The sequence below is a fragment of the Apium graveolens genome, chromosome 3, assembly GCF_009905375.1.
Source record: "Apium graveolens cultivar Ventura chromosome 3, ASM990537v1, whole genome shotgun sequence".
Taxonomy (NCBI): domain Eukaryota; kingdom Viridiplantae; phylum Streptophyta; class Magnoliopsida; order Apiales; family Apiaceae; genus Apium; species Apium graveolens.
The window spans coordinates 281440787-281456002 of record NC_133649.1 but is presented as its reverse complement, the minus strand read 5'-3'; the positions used below and the strand labels follow the sequence as shown (position 1 = coordinate 281456002).

Genomic DNA, 15216 nt, shown 5'->3' with positions numbered 1-15216 from the left:
TCAGGATAATTGGAAGAGTGTACTTTGGTTCTTTTCAGACTTTAGGTCACAATAATCTAACAAGGGATCTTGAAACACATAACAGTTTAGTTTCAGAATGATGATACGAGAATTATTATTAATTTTTTATAAAATGTGAGTTATAGAGGGCACTCTTTTTTCCTCCCTGAGTTTTTTTCCTAGGGTTTTACTCTTGCGAGGTTTTAACGAAGCCTTTCTTGTGGGTTATATATTTCATACATTAAGTATTTATTGTCAAACGTCCAGAGGCACTTGCGTGCCTTTTGGTTAGATGATGAATTTGGTGATCGGAAGATATACACTTTTATATTTCAAAATTTTATGAATGAATTTTTTCACTCTTGACAAAAAAAAGTATAGATAAGTAATTAAGGAGTTATTGTTTTTGGCGGGAGGGAAACGCGTAGGGTCAATAGTTTATGTGGCGGACAATTTTTTACCAAGAAAATAACGCAAAGGGTGTCCCAAACAGTAATAACAGCACAAACGGGTACTTAAGAAGCCGGGATATTCAAATTCTTCCCTTGGAGCGGCAAAAATAAACCCCAAGCCGCGATGTCAAAGCATGTCCACTACATGTTTGATAAATTTCCCAGACCAATTCGCAGCTACTTAAACTCACCAGCATCATCTCTCTTTCAAACACAGCAAGCTCACGCTCACATTCTCAAAACAGGGCTTCTCTTCGAGCCTCAAGCTACTACCAAGCTCCTCTCTCTCTACGCCAACCATCTCCGCTTCAACGACGCACAAATTGTACTTAACTCACTCCCAGACCCTGATGTTTCCTCTTTCTCTACTCTCATTTATGCGTATTCGAAGTTTAGTCGTTTTGGTGAAGCATTGTATTTGTTTTCGAAAATGTTATCGACAGGTCTTGTGCCTGATACGCGTGTTGTTCCGTGTGTTGTTAAGGCGTGTTCCGGTTTGTTAGCGGATAGAGTTGGACAGCAAGTTCATGGGTTAACTTTGGCTTTTGGGCTTGTTTGGGATGAGTTTGTTGTTTCGTCGTTGGTTCATTTTTATGTAAAGTGTGGGCAGTTGAGTAATGCACATAAGCTGCTTGATATGATGCGTGAACCGGATGTTTCTTCTTGGAGTGCTTTGCTTGCGGGGTATGCTCGGAAAGGGAATGTGGGTGAAACTAAGGTGGTTTTTGATAAGATGGTCAAGGCAGGGGTTGAATTTAATAGTGTTACGTGGAATGGTTTGATTGCGGGGTTGAATCAGAGTGGCCATCATTTGGAGGCTGTTTATGCGTTACGAGATATGCATTCGCGAGGTTTTGAGCCGGATGGTACTAGTGTTTCGAGTGGTTTGTCAGCTGTAGGGGACTTGGAGGATGTAGTGATGGGAAATCAGATTCATGATTATGTGATCAAACAGGGTCTTGGATCAGATAAATGGATTTTCAGTGCATTGATAGATATGTATGGTAAGTGTTCGTGCACATTTGAGATGTCGAGAATTTTTGATGAAATGGGTGATGTAGATTTGGGTGCTTGTAATGCTTTGATAGCAGGGTTCTCGAGAAATGGTCTTGTTAATGAAGCATTGAGTGTGTTTGAGAAATGTAAAGCACAGGGGATGGAGTTGAACGTTGTGACTTGGACTTCGATGATAGCTGGTTGTTCACAACATGGTAAAGATACTGAGGCTTTAGAGCTTTTTAGAGAGATGCAGACTGTTGGGGTGAAGCCAAATGCTGTAACTGTTCCTTGCTTGCTTCCTGCTTGTGGAAATATTGCAGCATTGAGGCATGGTAAAGCAGCACATGGTTTCTCACTCCGAAGTGGCATTTCTTATAATGTTTATGTGTGTAGTGCACTTATTGACATGTATGCTAATTGTGGAAGGATTCAAGCAGCGAGGCGATGTTTTGATAATATGCCCAAACCTAACTTGGTTTGTTGGAATGCTATGATGGGTGGGTACGCTATGCATGGAAAGGCAAAGGAGGTTATAGATATCTTTCATTTAATGCAGAAAAATGGGCAGAAGCCCGACTTCATTAGCTTCACCTCTTTATTATCTGCATGTAGCCACAATGGCCTAACAGAAGAAGGGAAATATTTTTTTAGAAGCATGTCGAGAGAGTTTGGGATTGAAGCTAGAGTAGAGCATTATGCTTGCATGGTGACACTGCTTGGGCGTGCAGGAAAACTAGACGAGGCCTATTCAATTATAAAAAAAATGCCGTTTAAACCTGATGCTTGTGTTTGGGGAGCTTTGTTAAGTTCTTGTAGGGTTCATCATAAGACAAGTTTGGCTGAGATTGCTGCTAATGAATTATTTCAGTTAGAACCGAATAATCCAGGGAATTACATTCTTCTTTCTAATTTATATGCTTCTAAAAGCAAATGGCATGAAGTGGCTAAGTTGAGGGATAAAATGAAGTGTATAGGTTTAAGGAAGAACCCTGGATGCAGTTGGATTGAAATTAAGAGCAAAGTTTACATGCTTCTAGCAGGAGACAACTCAAATCCTCAGATGGACCAAATTGTGGATAAACTGGATAGATTGAGCAGGGAAATGAAGAAATCAGGTTATTCACCGATCACAGATTTGGTGCTGCAAGATGTGGAAGACCAGGAAAAAGAGCTTATTCTCTGTGGCCACAGTGAGAAGCTGGCTGTAGTATTTGGCCTTCTGAACACTCTCCCAGGGACTCCAATTCAAGTTATGAAGAATCTTCGAATCTGTGGAGATTGCCATGTTGTTATTAAATTTATATCCAGCTATGAGGCCAGAGAGATATTTGTCAGAGATACAAAACGCTTTCATCACTTTAAAGATGGAGTTTGTTCATGTGGTGACTATTGGTGATTTCATCTATCGAAAGTATAGGTCTTTAGTCTGCTGTAACTGAAACTGGGTGTTTGATAAAAGAATGCTTGATGTGATCAGGCATCGTGAACCTGCGATCATTTTTGTTATTACAAGGTGAGAGAGCGCAATGATGCCATTTCTCTTTTCTTGGTCACTGCTGTGTCTATCGTAGCAAGTTCTGTAACGGAAACATGGTCATCAATCTCCCAAGTGGCTTGCCGCAGCCAAATTTACTGGGGCTATTACGACTCTATGTCCCTTTTGCTCATGAAGACTAAATTTCCAGTTCTCTTAGCCACCACACCATGATGCAACTCCTGCCACCTTCACTTTTCAGGCTACCCTCCTCTCAAAACAATCAAGATTGAAAAATAAGGAAATAACATTCAGATTTATCGACAGCGCCAGTCTATCTGCTGTAACTACGCAGGTATTTATCTCCATGTGGAATACAAGTTGTGTTGTACAATCTTACACTTCTTATTGATTTTGCGCACTTTTTAGGATGAATGCCATTCTTTTCTGACAAAAAGAAATGTACCCATTTTCTCTTCTTTTCAATAAACAAATGAGACTCTTTGAGATTATTGACATTGAGACATCATTACTAATTGCTTCAGAGCAACTAGAAATAGATTCTGGAAGCAGAAAGATCTTGTTTACATTTGTAGAATCCCTACAAGTATAAATATATAGGGTTGCAGCCAGACCAGTGGGGGTAGTTTTCTTTAGGACCGACATATATGTCTAGTGGAGAATCAGAAATTTTCAAAGAAATTATTGGGGTCTTATTTCCTGCCTAATTCGATTCAACCATCAAGAGCTAGTTCACCTGGAGCTCCAAAATATCGGATTCTTCTTTCTTGTCAAGCTTATTATAATCGGGTTCTTACTTCTTGTTTTACTTGCATATTTGTAAACCAGTACAAAGTAATTCTTACCATTTACCACTTTGTTAGTGGTATATAGATTTTTCATTTTTCCTTTACAATATTTTAATCGCAGAGTGACTGTTATTCTGTAGAACTGTTGCAATTAGCAACCTATTACTAGTAATCGTCTTTGTTGCTGCTAATGATTACAGTTTCCCGGAAAGATTTGCCGCAGAAGATAGTGTATATTACTGCAGAGAAGTTGATAATAGGAATAGTAAATGATGTACCTTTTACTTAACTAAAGATCAGATGGAAGCCAGTAAAGAAAATTTGACCCCAAAAACTATGGGTCCTTTAGTAGGGCAATAAACTTTTAACACTTCTGCACTCGAAAATCTTTGGAATGATATTTAAAACTGATTTGAAAAAAAAGAATGAGAAAACTGGGCATGCGGGTGTCATCATGTAAGTTACTTGAGATTAAAACACCCTATAAAATTTTAATGAAACTTTTTTAATTGAATTATGTAAAAGTATTAAAAATATGGAAATTCTCAGTTGAATACTCCCTCCGTCCCTTTCAATTGTTTATATTTTTTAGAGAGTGTCCGACACGCATTTTAAGGTGCATATAAAGTATAGTTCTGTAATTTTTCTTTACAATTTTGTTTTTATGAATAAAAATTAAAACATTCAACTTTTATTCAGAAAAAGAAAATTGTAAAAATAAGTTACATAACTATACTTTTTATGCACCTTAAAATGCGTGTCAGACACTTCATCATAAATATAAACAATTAAAATGCGTGTCAGACACTTCGTCATAAATATAAACAATAAATATAAATAATTGAAATGCGTGTCAAACAATTTGTCATAAATATAAACAATTGAAAGATAATGAGGGAGTACTTGAGAATTTTAAAGAACGTTTCTGTATCCTTATCAAAATAAATATTAAATTTCAAAGTTATGAAATGTGAACATATTGTTCAAAATCACCAATTTTATTAGTAGTATATCTGATCTGATTGATAAAATTACAGTACCAAACACTTCATAGACACGTACTATACTATCAATCAGCCCCAAAATGAAACCCTAGTTGCCGCCTCTATTGCTCTTCCTACAATCAAATTGAGTGAAGATGAGCTTGTCAAAACAAAAGTTCATGCCCTCCTATGACTTCCCTGAAGAAATCTTGTCGGAAATATTCAAAAGACTTCCTGTCAAGTATGTCTTATGTTGCGGAGCTGGCCAAAAATCATGGTACCATCTTATAAAATCTCCTATTTTCATCTCTCTACACTTCAATCATCAAAAAATGACTTCCCACGTTAATCCTAAATATTTACTTTTCGAGGATACCAGTAACCATACAATGACAATACGTTCTGATGATGCACATTGTCGAGAATATTGCACATTTGATAATCCACTTGACTTGCCGTTTCGTTCGTGGTATGCACAATCAAATGGTTTAATTTGTGTGTCTACTATGTTTGATAAGGGCTTTGATTATAGTCCCCACATTTTTATCTGGAATCCTCTTGTTCAAAAATATAAGACTGTCCCCGACTCGCCCCTTTCTATATTTACGAAGAAGGAGACTAGGTGGAATGCTTTAGCTTTCGGGTTTTTACCGGAACTTAATGATTATGTTGTCGTACATATTGTCAAACCACATTTGACCTCTGAACCTCTCTCATATGACTACACGGAATTTGACCAACCTGTGGCCTATGAACAATACCCACACTCGGTCATCATTGGTGTTTATAGTTTAAATAATAATTCTTGGAGGGAAATATATCAAGATAAGGTTTTTGTTGATTATATGTCTAGTGATCAATCTGTGTTTGTCAATTGTACTGCATTTTGGGTAGGGTTTAGTTCCAACGAGTCAAAACAATTAGTTATGTACTTCGATACCAAGACAAATATACTGCAAAAAATTATGTTGCACAACTCGATTTCACTTTACGAACGTCAGCTTAAAAATCCTCTTATTCTTCCATTTGGTCAATCGATAGCTTACTTTGTTGAGGTCGATGAGGATGATGCACTGGAGGATGACGAAGATGGATTTCCTCATTTGGAAATTTGGGTATTGAAAGTGAAAGCCGATACGATAGGTGAATTTTCTTGGGGAGATTATTTGAATCTTTGTCTAAGTGAAAATGTTTGGATCAAAGTTTTGGGTATAAGGAACAATGGTGATCCAGTACTAGCAGAATTAAACAATTTGATTTCATATGATCTTCATACCTATCGACTGTATGATTTTGTTAAATCGTGTGATCGTTTGACTTCTTATCCCTATTACGAGGAGGGCTCTAAAGCACCTTTTGTCATTCGTCCTTTTGTGGAAACTCTACTCTTTTTTGATATTGATTGACCTAATTGAACAAGATGTTAAGTCGGAGGTCGTGATGGGACTTTCTAGAGTTCTTCAGATTAAGATGTCAACATCTGATTGCTAACTACTGGATCAAGGATTGTCAGTGGATGTGCTGATTGCTGAATAGGATGACACGAGGCAAACTTTTTATAAATTTTGCTGATTCTGGGTTTGTTTCTTGAATTCCAGCACTGTATTATCTTATTATCTTATGTTCTGATTGTAGTGTGTTATGTTTGGGTTGACAACTGGGACGAAGTTGTCTGCACAGTATTATCTTATGTGATGATTTATCGAGTTTTAGTATCGTAAAGCAAAGCTATGTATTGCGTTATTATGTACTTTCTCCTCTTTTTTTTTTTTGCTCTGAAGTAATACAGTGTGAGGCTTTTGTTGGTATTTGGAATTCAATTAGATTGGATAGATAAATTCGTTTTTCTTCATATCACATGCCTTGCAGATGGAATCCAATGAGAAGGGTAAAGTTGTGACTGGTAGATTTAATTGTTAAGAATAATCTGATCTTTATCCAATGTTATGGTAGCTAGAAATTGTCAGTCTTCTCCCAAAAAAATTGCACTCTCGTTTCCCAGTTATGTTTAAGAATCTAGTTCGTGGTTATCTTTCCTGCTTGTTAAGAAACTTCTCATCAAAGATTCTCAGGGTCTGTTCATTAGGCTCAATTTACAAGGGCTTAATTTAGAGATTAAAAACAATAAGGTTGCTCAATATGCGACAAAACTGCCACTCTAGAGTAATATGGTTAGCGAATGCACTAAAAGAGATGGACAAGATTGGATTAAGTACTGTTCTTTTGTAGCTGCTGGGGCATAAATGATTCATATGTTGTCCTAAACTTCAGTCTCCATAGCTAAATAATTTTCAGACTTTGATCAATCATATCTAACTTGCAGATTATATTTGGAGGCCTCTAGATAAAAGTGTAGGTTTATGTTGGGAGCAGGGTATTGCCTGCTATTCATTGTTACCAAAACATATCCTGATAATTTTTTTGTGAAACATATTCCAGAATAATATTGTTATGTCAGTATTATTGGTTTGACAATATCTTGAATGTTTGAAAATGGCTTTGATGGGGAAGCTTAACGTATTTCCTGGCAGAAGTAAGAAATACTGCATATCGATCAGCATTAGTGATTATCAAGCTCTCACCGTGAGGTCGATCCAAGTTACCCTGTATTTTATCAATCAGCATTAGCATTAGGATGTCTTTCTACATCTGATTTCTTTACATCTCATAAATTATGAGTTTAGTGTCTACCTATTGACAACGTTTGTTCTACGCGTAACCAATATTTTGAATCTTCTTATTGTTGTCCAGTTAGGTGTTAGTTTGATCATGCTTGTTGGTGTTTGTCTTCATTTGGTATTCAAAACCTTTATCTGCTTTCTTTTGATGAGTACTTGATGAGTATGCTCCAGCTTAGTCTAGCGCTGGATTAAAGTAAAATTTCTACCAATTTTAACTAAAAAATGTGGCTTCATAAAAGACTTACTAGAATAGTTCAGTTTAGTCGGGTTTCCTGGGGTTTCAGCCTAGATTAGCCCCTTGGTTCTGTCCATGAATATCACGTGGTTTATGAACATTAAGCAAACAACACGGTCTTGCATTCAGAACAATACCTTCCGACGTATCAAGTACCTTGATTTGCATACTTCAGAGTTCAGAATCACAAAATTGATATGGAATTCAACCTTGCCATATACTCATTTTCCTGCATTTTGCAAAAGCCCCCATCACTTATTACAAGTTATACATAAACAGCTGGGCTTCTCCAACATTCTACATTAATGAGCCCAACTCAATCCAAAAACCCAGCTCTTTTCATCAAGCCCAATTGTAATTATTGACCCAATAAAATCAGCAATCCTAATTCTTGAATCTTGACAGTCAAAATTGAAACCCTAGTTGCAGCAGCTTTCTTGTATTGAGTTCACTGAAGATGAGCTTGTCAAAACACAAGTACATGCCCTCATGCGACTTCCCCGAAGAGATCTTGTCTGAAATATTCAAAAGACTTCCTGTTAAGTATCTCTTACGTTGCCTGTCTGTTCAAAAATCTGTCACTAATTAGAGTTTATGGTTAGTTGGCGGTAAGAGATAGTTGGTTTAGTATGATACGATATCGCTTTGTCTATGGGCTTTATTCGTATTCTGAGTAATTGGGCTTTATGGTTAGCTTAACCCAAATTAGTTAGTGGGCCTGAGTGGGGTTGATTTACAGTTATTGGTGTTTGTCCTTATATACCAGAATTGTACTGAAGAATGATCTTATCTTGATGAATATACAAACTTATTTTTCCTTACTTTTCTATGTATCTTTTCCATTTCTAGCTTCCCTCTGCATTATTTGTCAAATTGTATATTTTAGCTTGTGACAAAGTGGTATCAGAGCCAATCTTGGGCCATGACAGATCAAAATATCAAAAACTCTTTACAAAAACATGAACAATCTATCAACAACCTTGGAACAAAACTTGACCAGCTGCACCTTACTCTAGAAGGTGAACAACAACGCTATTTCGAGAGTCTAGAAGAGATGAGGAATCAAATGATCCAACTGACAGCGGCTAGTATGGACACCTCCAGGAGATTTGATGAAATAATGGAGGGGTTTGAGTTCTTTAAAAAACAGCTCAAGGGAAAAGCTCAAGATAGTATGGAGGCTGGTTCTTCAAACCAGAGTGACAAGCAAAACCCAGCCAAGAATACTGGGTACCCACCTGGGTTCACTCCTTTGACACCAATCAACCAAAACCTCCATAATGAGTTCATACAGATGGATGACTTTGGGAATAACACGATCAAGAATAATCACACCATGTCTGGGCTGTTTAATCAAGGGCTAGAAGGTGGAGTGCAAGGACAACCATGGCAGCAAAACTTCAAACCCAAGGTAAAACCCTCTTTCCAACAAAACCATATTCCTACTAGTACTATTACTGCATCTGCTCCTATGCTCTTACCACCTTTGTTAAACCAATACCTCCAATCTATGGGGTATATTCAAGATCCTTACCTACAAATGCCACATAACACATCTTATATGCCTCCCCCTGTATCTTCACAACCCCAACCGGTGTTTTTACCACCCCCACCTCTACAAGGGTTTACACACCCACAACAGCACACTGGGTATTCACAATACCCTCCACCTCCTCAAACACAACCTCCTCCACTTCACCCTTTTCCACTGCCTCCACCCCACCATACACATCTTAACCATCACAACACTAGAGAAGGCCAGCATTTCATGCCTTATAAGTTCCCAAAAATAGATTTTCCCAGGTTTGAAGGAAAAGACCCCAGAGGGTGGATCTCCAAGTGCGAGAAGTTTTTTCAGCTAAACCCAACCTTGGATAATAGGCAACGAGTTATGTATGCTGCCTTGCACCTTGATGGCGAGGCAGATACGTGGTACCAATCAGTGCAGTTAGAACAGCAGGACATTATGTGGGGGGAATTTGCTAGGTTGGTATGCCATAGATTTACTAGAGGAGGGTATGAAAATCTCGAAGAGCAGTTTAACAAGTTGATACAAAAAGGGAGAGTTGATGACTACATCACCCAATTTGAGGAGCTTAAGAAACACATTGTTGTGCAAAATCCAAATCTGGGAGAGCTCTATTATGTTAATAGCTTCTTGAGTGGGTTGAAGGACGAAATCTCCAGTGCATTATATTTACACAAGCCTAACACCCTTAAGGATGCGAGGGATAAAGCTAGGGCCCAAGAGTGTGTTATAAAGGCGATGGAGAAAAGGGGAAGAGCTCCTACTAAAGGGCACACTGCCAACAGTGGCAATACCTTCAGAACTAACAGTGGTGATAAATTCAAACCTACTGGTAGTGTCAACTCTAAACCAGTGAGGAGACTCTCTTACAATGACTTTAAGGACAGAATGACAAAGGGTCTTTGTATTCACTGCGATGAGAAATACACTCCAGGGCATAATTGCAAGAACAAGCAGTTATTTCTGTTAAACACTGATGAAGAAGAGTCAAAAAATCCCACACCAGGAGAACTTTCAGTCATATGGGAAGAAGAGGAGTGTTCAGATTCCAGGAAAGCTGTAATAGAGGATTCAGTGATATCAATTCATGCCCTGACAGGGACTGATGGACTACACACTTTGTGCTTGCAAGGAAAGAGTAGAGGAAAAAACTTAAGAATGTTGATTGACAGTGGCTCAACCAACAATTTTATTTCACCAGCTGCAGTAAAGAATCTGGGCCTCACAGTCATACCCTGTTCACCCTTATCAATGTCTGTTGCAAATGGGGCACAGTTAAGTTGTACACAGAGGGTAAATAAGGTCAATTGGGAAATTGATGGAAAGACCTTTTATGCAGACATGAGGGTGCTACCCATTGGGGGTTATGATATCATCCTTGGGGTAGAATGGATGAAAATGGCTAGTCCTGTAGTTTTTGACTTTAAGAACAACTATATCAGTGTATGGTGGCAAGGGAAGAGGACTGAATTGAAGCAAAAAGTTGAAGTTCCCAAGGTGAAGGTAGTTACAAGGAATAGAGAAGTCAACAAAGGGGACACTTGTTATCTAATTCAAGTGATGGCTGTTAATAAAACAGAAGGTAAAGCAAAAATGCCTGAAGTAGTGAAGGGAATATTAGAGGAGTTCTCAGATGTGTTCGAGGAACCTAAGGGATTACCTCCAATTAGAAGTCGGGATCATAAAATTCCATTGCAAGTGGGAAGTGCACCAGTGAACAGCAACCCGTACAAATGCCCTTATGTGCATAGAAAAGAAATCGAGAAGATAGTCAAAGAAATGGTGGATAGTGGGATAGTGAGGCACAGCCGCCCCCTATGCTTCACCAGTCCTGTTGGTGAGGAAGAAAGACAATTCTTGGAGACTCTGCATAGACTACAGAGCCTTAAATTCCATCACTATAAAAAATAAGTTCCCAATACCAGTGATAGAAGAACTGCTGTCAGAGCTTAAGGGCAGCAAAATCTACACTAAACTCGACCTCAGGAGCGGTTACCATCAGATTAGAGTACACCCTGATGATATACAGAAGACGGCCTTTAGAACGCATCAAGGTCACTATGAATTCTTGGTTATGCCGTTCGGCTTAACCAATGCTCCGGCTTCATTTCAACACTTAATGAATGAGGTGTTTTCTACTCACTTGAGGGACTTTGTACTTGTCTTTTTCGATGACATTCTAGTCTACAGCCCTTCTATGGAATCTGTAAGTCATATGTCATAGCCTATTTGTATATTCGAGGATTCAACTCAACTCAAATAAGAATGTAATAAGTAAATAGTGGATCTACCGTCAGAGAGATCTCGCAAAGTAATATCTGTCAAAGGATTCAGAAACAAGGTTCATCTACAGACTTGAGGAGTTAATTCACTGGAAGAAGTTCAAGAAGTTGATCATGCCTCAGTGATATAAATCAAGATCGTGGATTTAATCAAGTGATAGAGATCTCGTCAGAGTATCATTAATTACAAGGATTTAATCTGAAGAAAATCAAAGTGTCAAAGTCAAGACATGAAGAAACGTCACGGAAGTTAGTCACTCATGAACCAGACAGTACATCGAGTGTCAACATTGAAGTGGTGGAATTGATTCATAATTTCAGTGATTTTCAGAAGATATTCAGAAGATTGGTTGCTGCTCAGGATTAGTATTAATTCTCTATTAATTAATTAAGTCATATAATTTAATTAAGAAAATAAATTATATCTGCAAAGATTAATTTATTGATTAATTAAATTAATTGATTAATTAATTCTGAATTAATATTTAGAATTTTCAGAATTTTTAATTGGTTAAAAACTGTTTTAATTCCAAAAAGACAACTGATTGTATTAGTATGACAATCGGTATGACAATCAATAGTCATACCGAAAGTCATGCTAATTCAGTTGATTGTCTTACCAGAATTATTATTAGATTAAAATCACTTATTAATTCAGCAAAAACAATCTGCTTGAACTACTATGACAATCGGTATGACAATTGATTGTCATACCGAAAGTCTTGCTACTTCATTCTGATTGTCTTGCTAGTTCTAAGGATAGTCCTTCCGATTGTCTTGCTGAGCTCAGGATTGTCTTGCCAGGTCAATTCTATTCTGTTGATTAAAAAGAAGCAGACAAGCAGCAGTTAAAAAAACACAACTCAATCATCCAACAAACAAAAAACAAGAACACAGCAGCCGCAGCAAATATTTCATTTTCATCTGCTTTATTCAAGATCAATTTCTAGATTGTAAAGTTAAATTCAATCAACTAGAAATCTTTATCTTGTTCTTGTGTAACAATCTAGCGGATCAAAATCCCTAGAACTTAATCTCAAATTGCGTTTAGCATTTGATTTTAATTATTGCAAAAATAGAAAAAGTTCATGTCGAATTTATTCTAAATTTGTGATAATTAATTTGAGATTAATTCCTTGTAATCGATACAGTTGTTGTAACACCTTTCAAGTTTAATAATATTCTTATTTAACTTGAATTTTGTTTCACATTTTTTATTCCGCATTTAATTCGATTATTCGGTACTGTTTGTATTCAACCCCCCCTTCTACAAACACATTAGGACCTAACAATTGGTATCAGAGCCTTCTGATTAACGAACAAATCAAGATCCTAGACTTTTGTGATTTTTCAACTCTTTGAATTTTTATTCATTCAAAAATTCATAATGACTTCACACAAAGTTGAAACCGTTAAAATTCCACAATTTGATAATGAGAATTATATTATGTGGAAGAAGAAGATGCTCTTATTTTTACAAGTTGCAAATCCCAAATATTCAAACTTGATAAAGAAGGGTATAAAAACTCCGATGGTTATTGAACCGGAGGTAATAATAGATGGTGTGGTGACTACTAAAGCTAGAACCTATCCAAAAGAGCCCGAAGATTTTACTCCTGCTGAGAAGGAAGAAACCTCCTTGGATGCTAGCCTTCAATTAATATTAATTGATTCCCTTGATCCTTTGATGAACAGACATGTGATGAACTGTAAAAATTCTAAACACGTGTGGGAAACTATTGAGGTAATTAATGAAGGCACAGAGGAAGTTAGGGAGAACAAGTTGGAAATCCTAACCTCTGAATATGAACATTTCAAATCAAATCCAGGAGAAGGAATTACTGAAGTGTTTGAGAGGTACAATGCGTTGATCAACAACCTGAACATCAATGGAAAGTATTATTCAATCAGGGAGGTCAACAAAAAGTTCCTTTTAACACTGCCAGCTCATCTTGAACATAGAATCACTGCCATTAGAGAAGCTAGAGATCTGAGTGAGATTTCTTTGGACAGGCTCTATGGAGTGTTAAAAACCTATGAGTTGGAGCAGATTCAACAGAAGGAAGTCTACGGGAATGATAGAATGGTCAGCACATCTACTGCACTTGTAGCTGAAGGTCAACAACAACAACAATCTCAACAGTTAGAAAGAATGGTACAGTTTTCCAAGGGTGAGGAAAATGAGTTAGTAGCAGAATATGATCCTCCTACTACAAATCAATCAAGTGATGAGTTTTATTCCTTGGAAGAGCTGGAGCAATTGGAAGACGAGTCAATGGCCCAAATTGTCAAGAGATTCTCCCATGTCAGATTCAAGAGGAATCCCATGCTTAAGTACAAGTCCAACTACAACAAATTCCAGAAAGGTGGATCTTCATCCTCTAACACCAGCAGTGGTGGATACAAAACAGGGATGGTTGATCGGAGCACCATTAGATGCTATAACTGCAATGAGTTGGGACACTTTGCCACATAATGTAGGAAGCCAAAACAAGTAAGAAAGAACTCTGAAAGGGCTTATCTGGCAAAGGGAAGAAGCTGGGATGATACTGACAGTGAAGATGAAGAAGAAGGAAATCTTGCTCTTATGGCTGTTGATGGAAAAGCTTCATCGTCAAGAATAGAGGTAAAACTTTCTGATGCTGAAATGGTTTATCATCTAAGAGGTAACTTAGATTGTGCACGTCGTGATAATGAACTGTTAAGTTTACAGATCACAGACCTTGAGAAAGAGGTCAATGAATTAAGACTTGTGCACATTAATCAAGACAAATTAAAAGAACAGGTATCTTTTCTAGAGAATAGAGTTGACTGTTATAGAAAACTCGAAACTATTCTCAAAGACAAGATCACCGGTCTTGAGACTAAGGTTAGAGCCTACTTCAATTCTTGTTCGAAGGCTAAAGAGTTCTACAGTAAGCAAGCTGTTAATCAAACATCTGGAATAGGTTATGATTACAATGTTGCTATTGGAGAATTAGGCATAAACTCCCCTCCTCATGTATGTGCTAAAGGGAGGGAAGTACCACATGTGCTTAAGGGTGTTGATGAACCCCTCTATAAAGCATCAATTGCTGAACCATTTGATGCGACCTCTTCTGTTATTCAAGAAGAAATACGTGCTGAGGATCATGCTTATGAGAAGATTGTTTCCAAGTCAAGTGAGTCGAAAGTTCCAGTCAAAGTTATGAAAGCAACTGAGACTAACTCAGACACACATGAGTTGGATAACAATAATGCCATATCTACCATGCATAAATTACCTGCTGTTAATCACTCTCATAAAGCATGTGGTGTTGCTAATTGTATGTCTTGTGCTTTTAATATGATGTATGCTTATTTTAATGGTAAGCATGTGTCTAATGATAAGACTACTCCTCGTCAGCATGTGAATTACAAGAAGCATGATAGGTCTAAGACTGCTAGTCCTTCTAAGGCTAGAAAGGAGACATTTGTGCCTAAGCTTAAACAGAAATTTGTTAAGGCTGTTTACAAGGTCAAATGTTCAGTCATTGAGAAAGTTGAGACAATTAAAATTAAAAATGTTGTTTTGTCTGACAAAGGACAGTTCTACAAGTATGCCGGGCCCAACCAAGTTTGGGTTCCGAAGAAGGTCTAATCCATTTGAAGTGCAGGGCAGTATACAGGTGTAACCGGTAGTGTGGATTCTTGACAAGTGGATCATCAAGACTTATGACCGGAGATAGAGCCCTGCTATCAAATGTGGATTGAGAAAGCTGGCCCCCTGGTTACCTTTGGAGATAACAGCAAAG

General features: G+C 37.5%; 1 protein-coding gene across 1 annotated transcript; it reads left to right on the top strand.

Annotated features, from left to right (window-relative positions):
- Positions 1 to 432: 432 nt before the first annotated feature.
- Positions 433 to 3054, top strand: LOC141713462 (pentatricopeptide repeat-containing protein At1g20230). The gene has a single exon (XM_074516893.1). The coding sequence runs from the start codon at positions 577 to 579 to the stop codon at positions 2845 to 2847; it is 2271 nt and encodes a 756-aa protein (XP_074372994.1). The 5' UTR covers positions 433 to 576; the 3' UTR covers positions 2848 to 3054.
- The last annotated feature ends 12162 nt before the right edge of the window (positions 3055 to 15216 follow it).

What these genes read in the sequence shown, in the direction of transcription:
- LOC141713462 (XM_074516893.1), top strand. Translation starts at nt 577, where the DNA reads ATGTCAAAGCATGTCCACTACATGTTTGATAAATTTCCCAGACCAATT.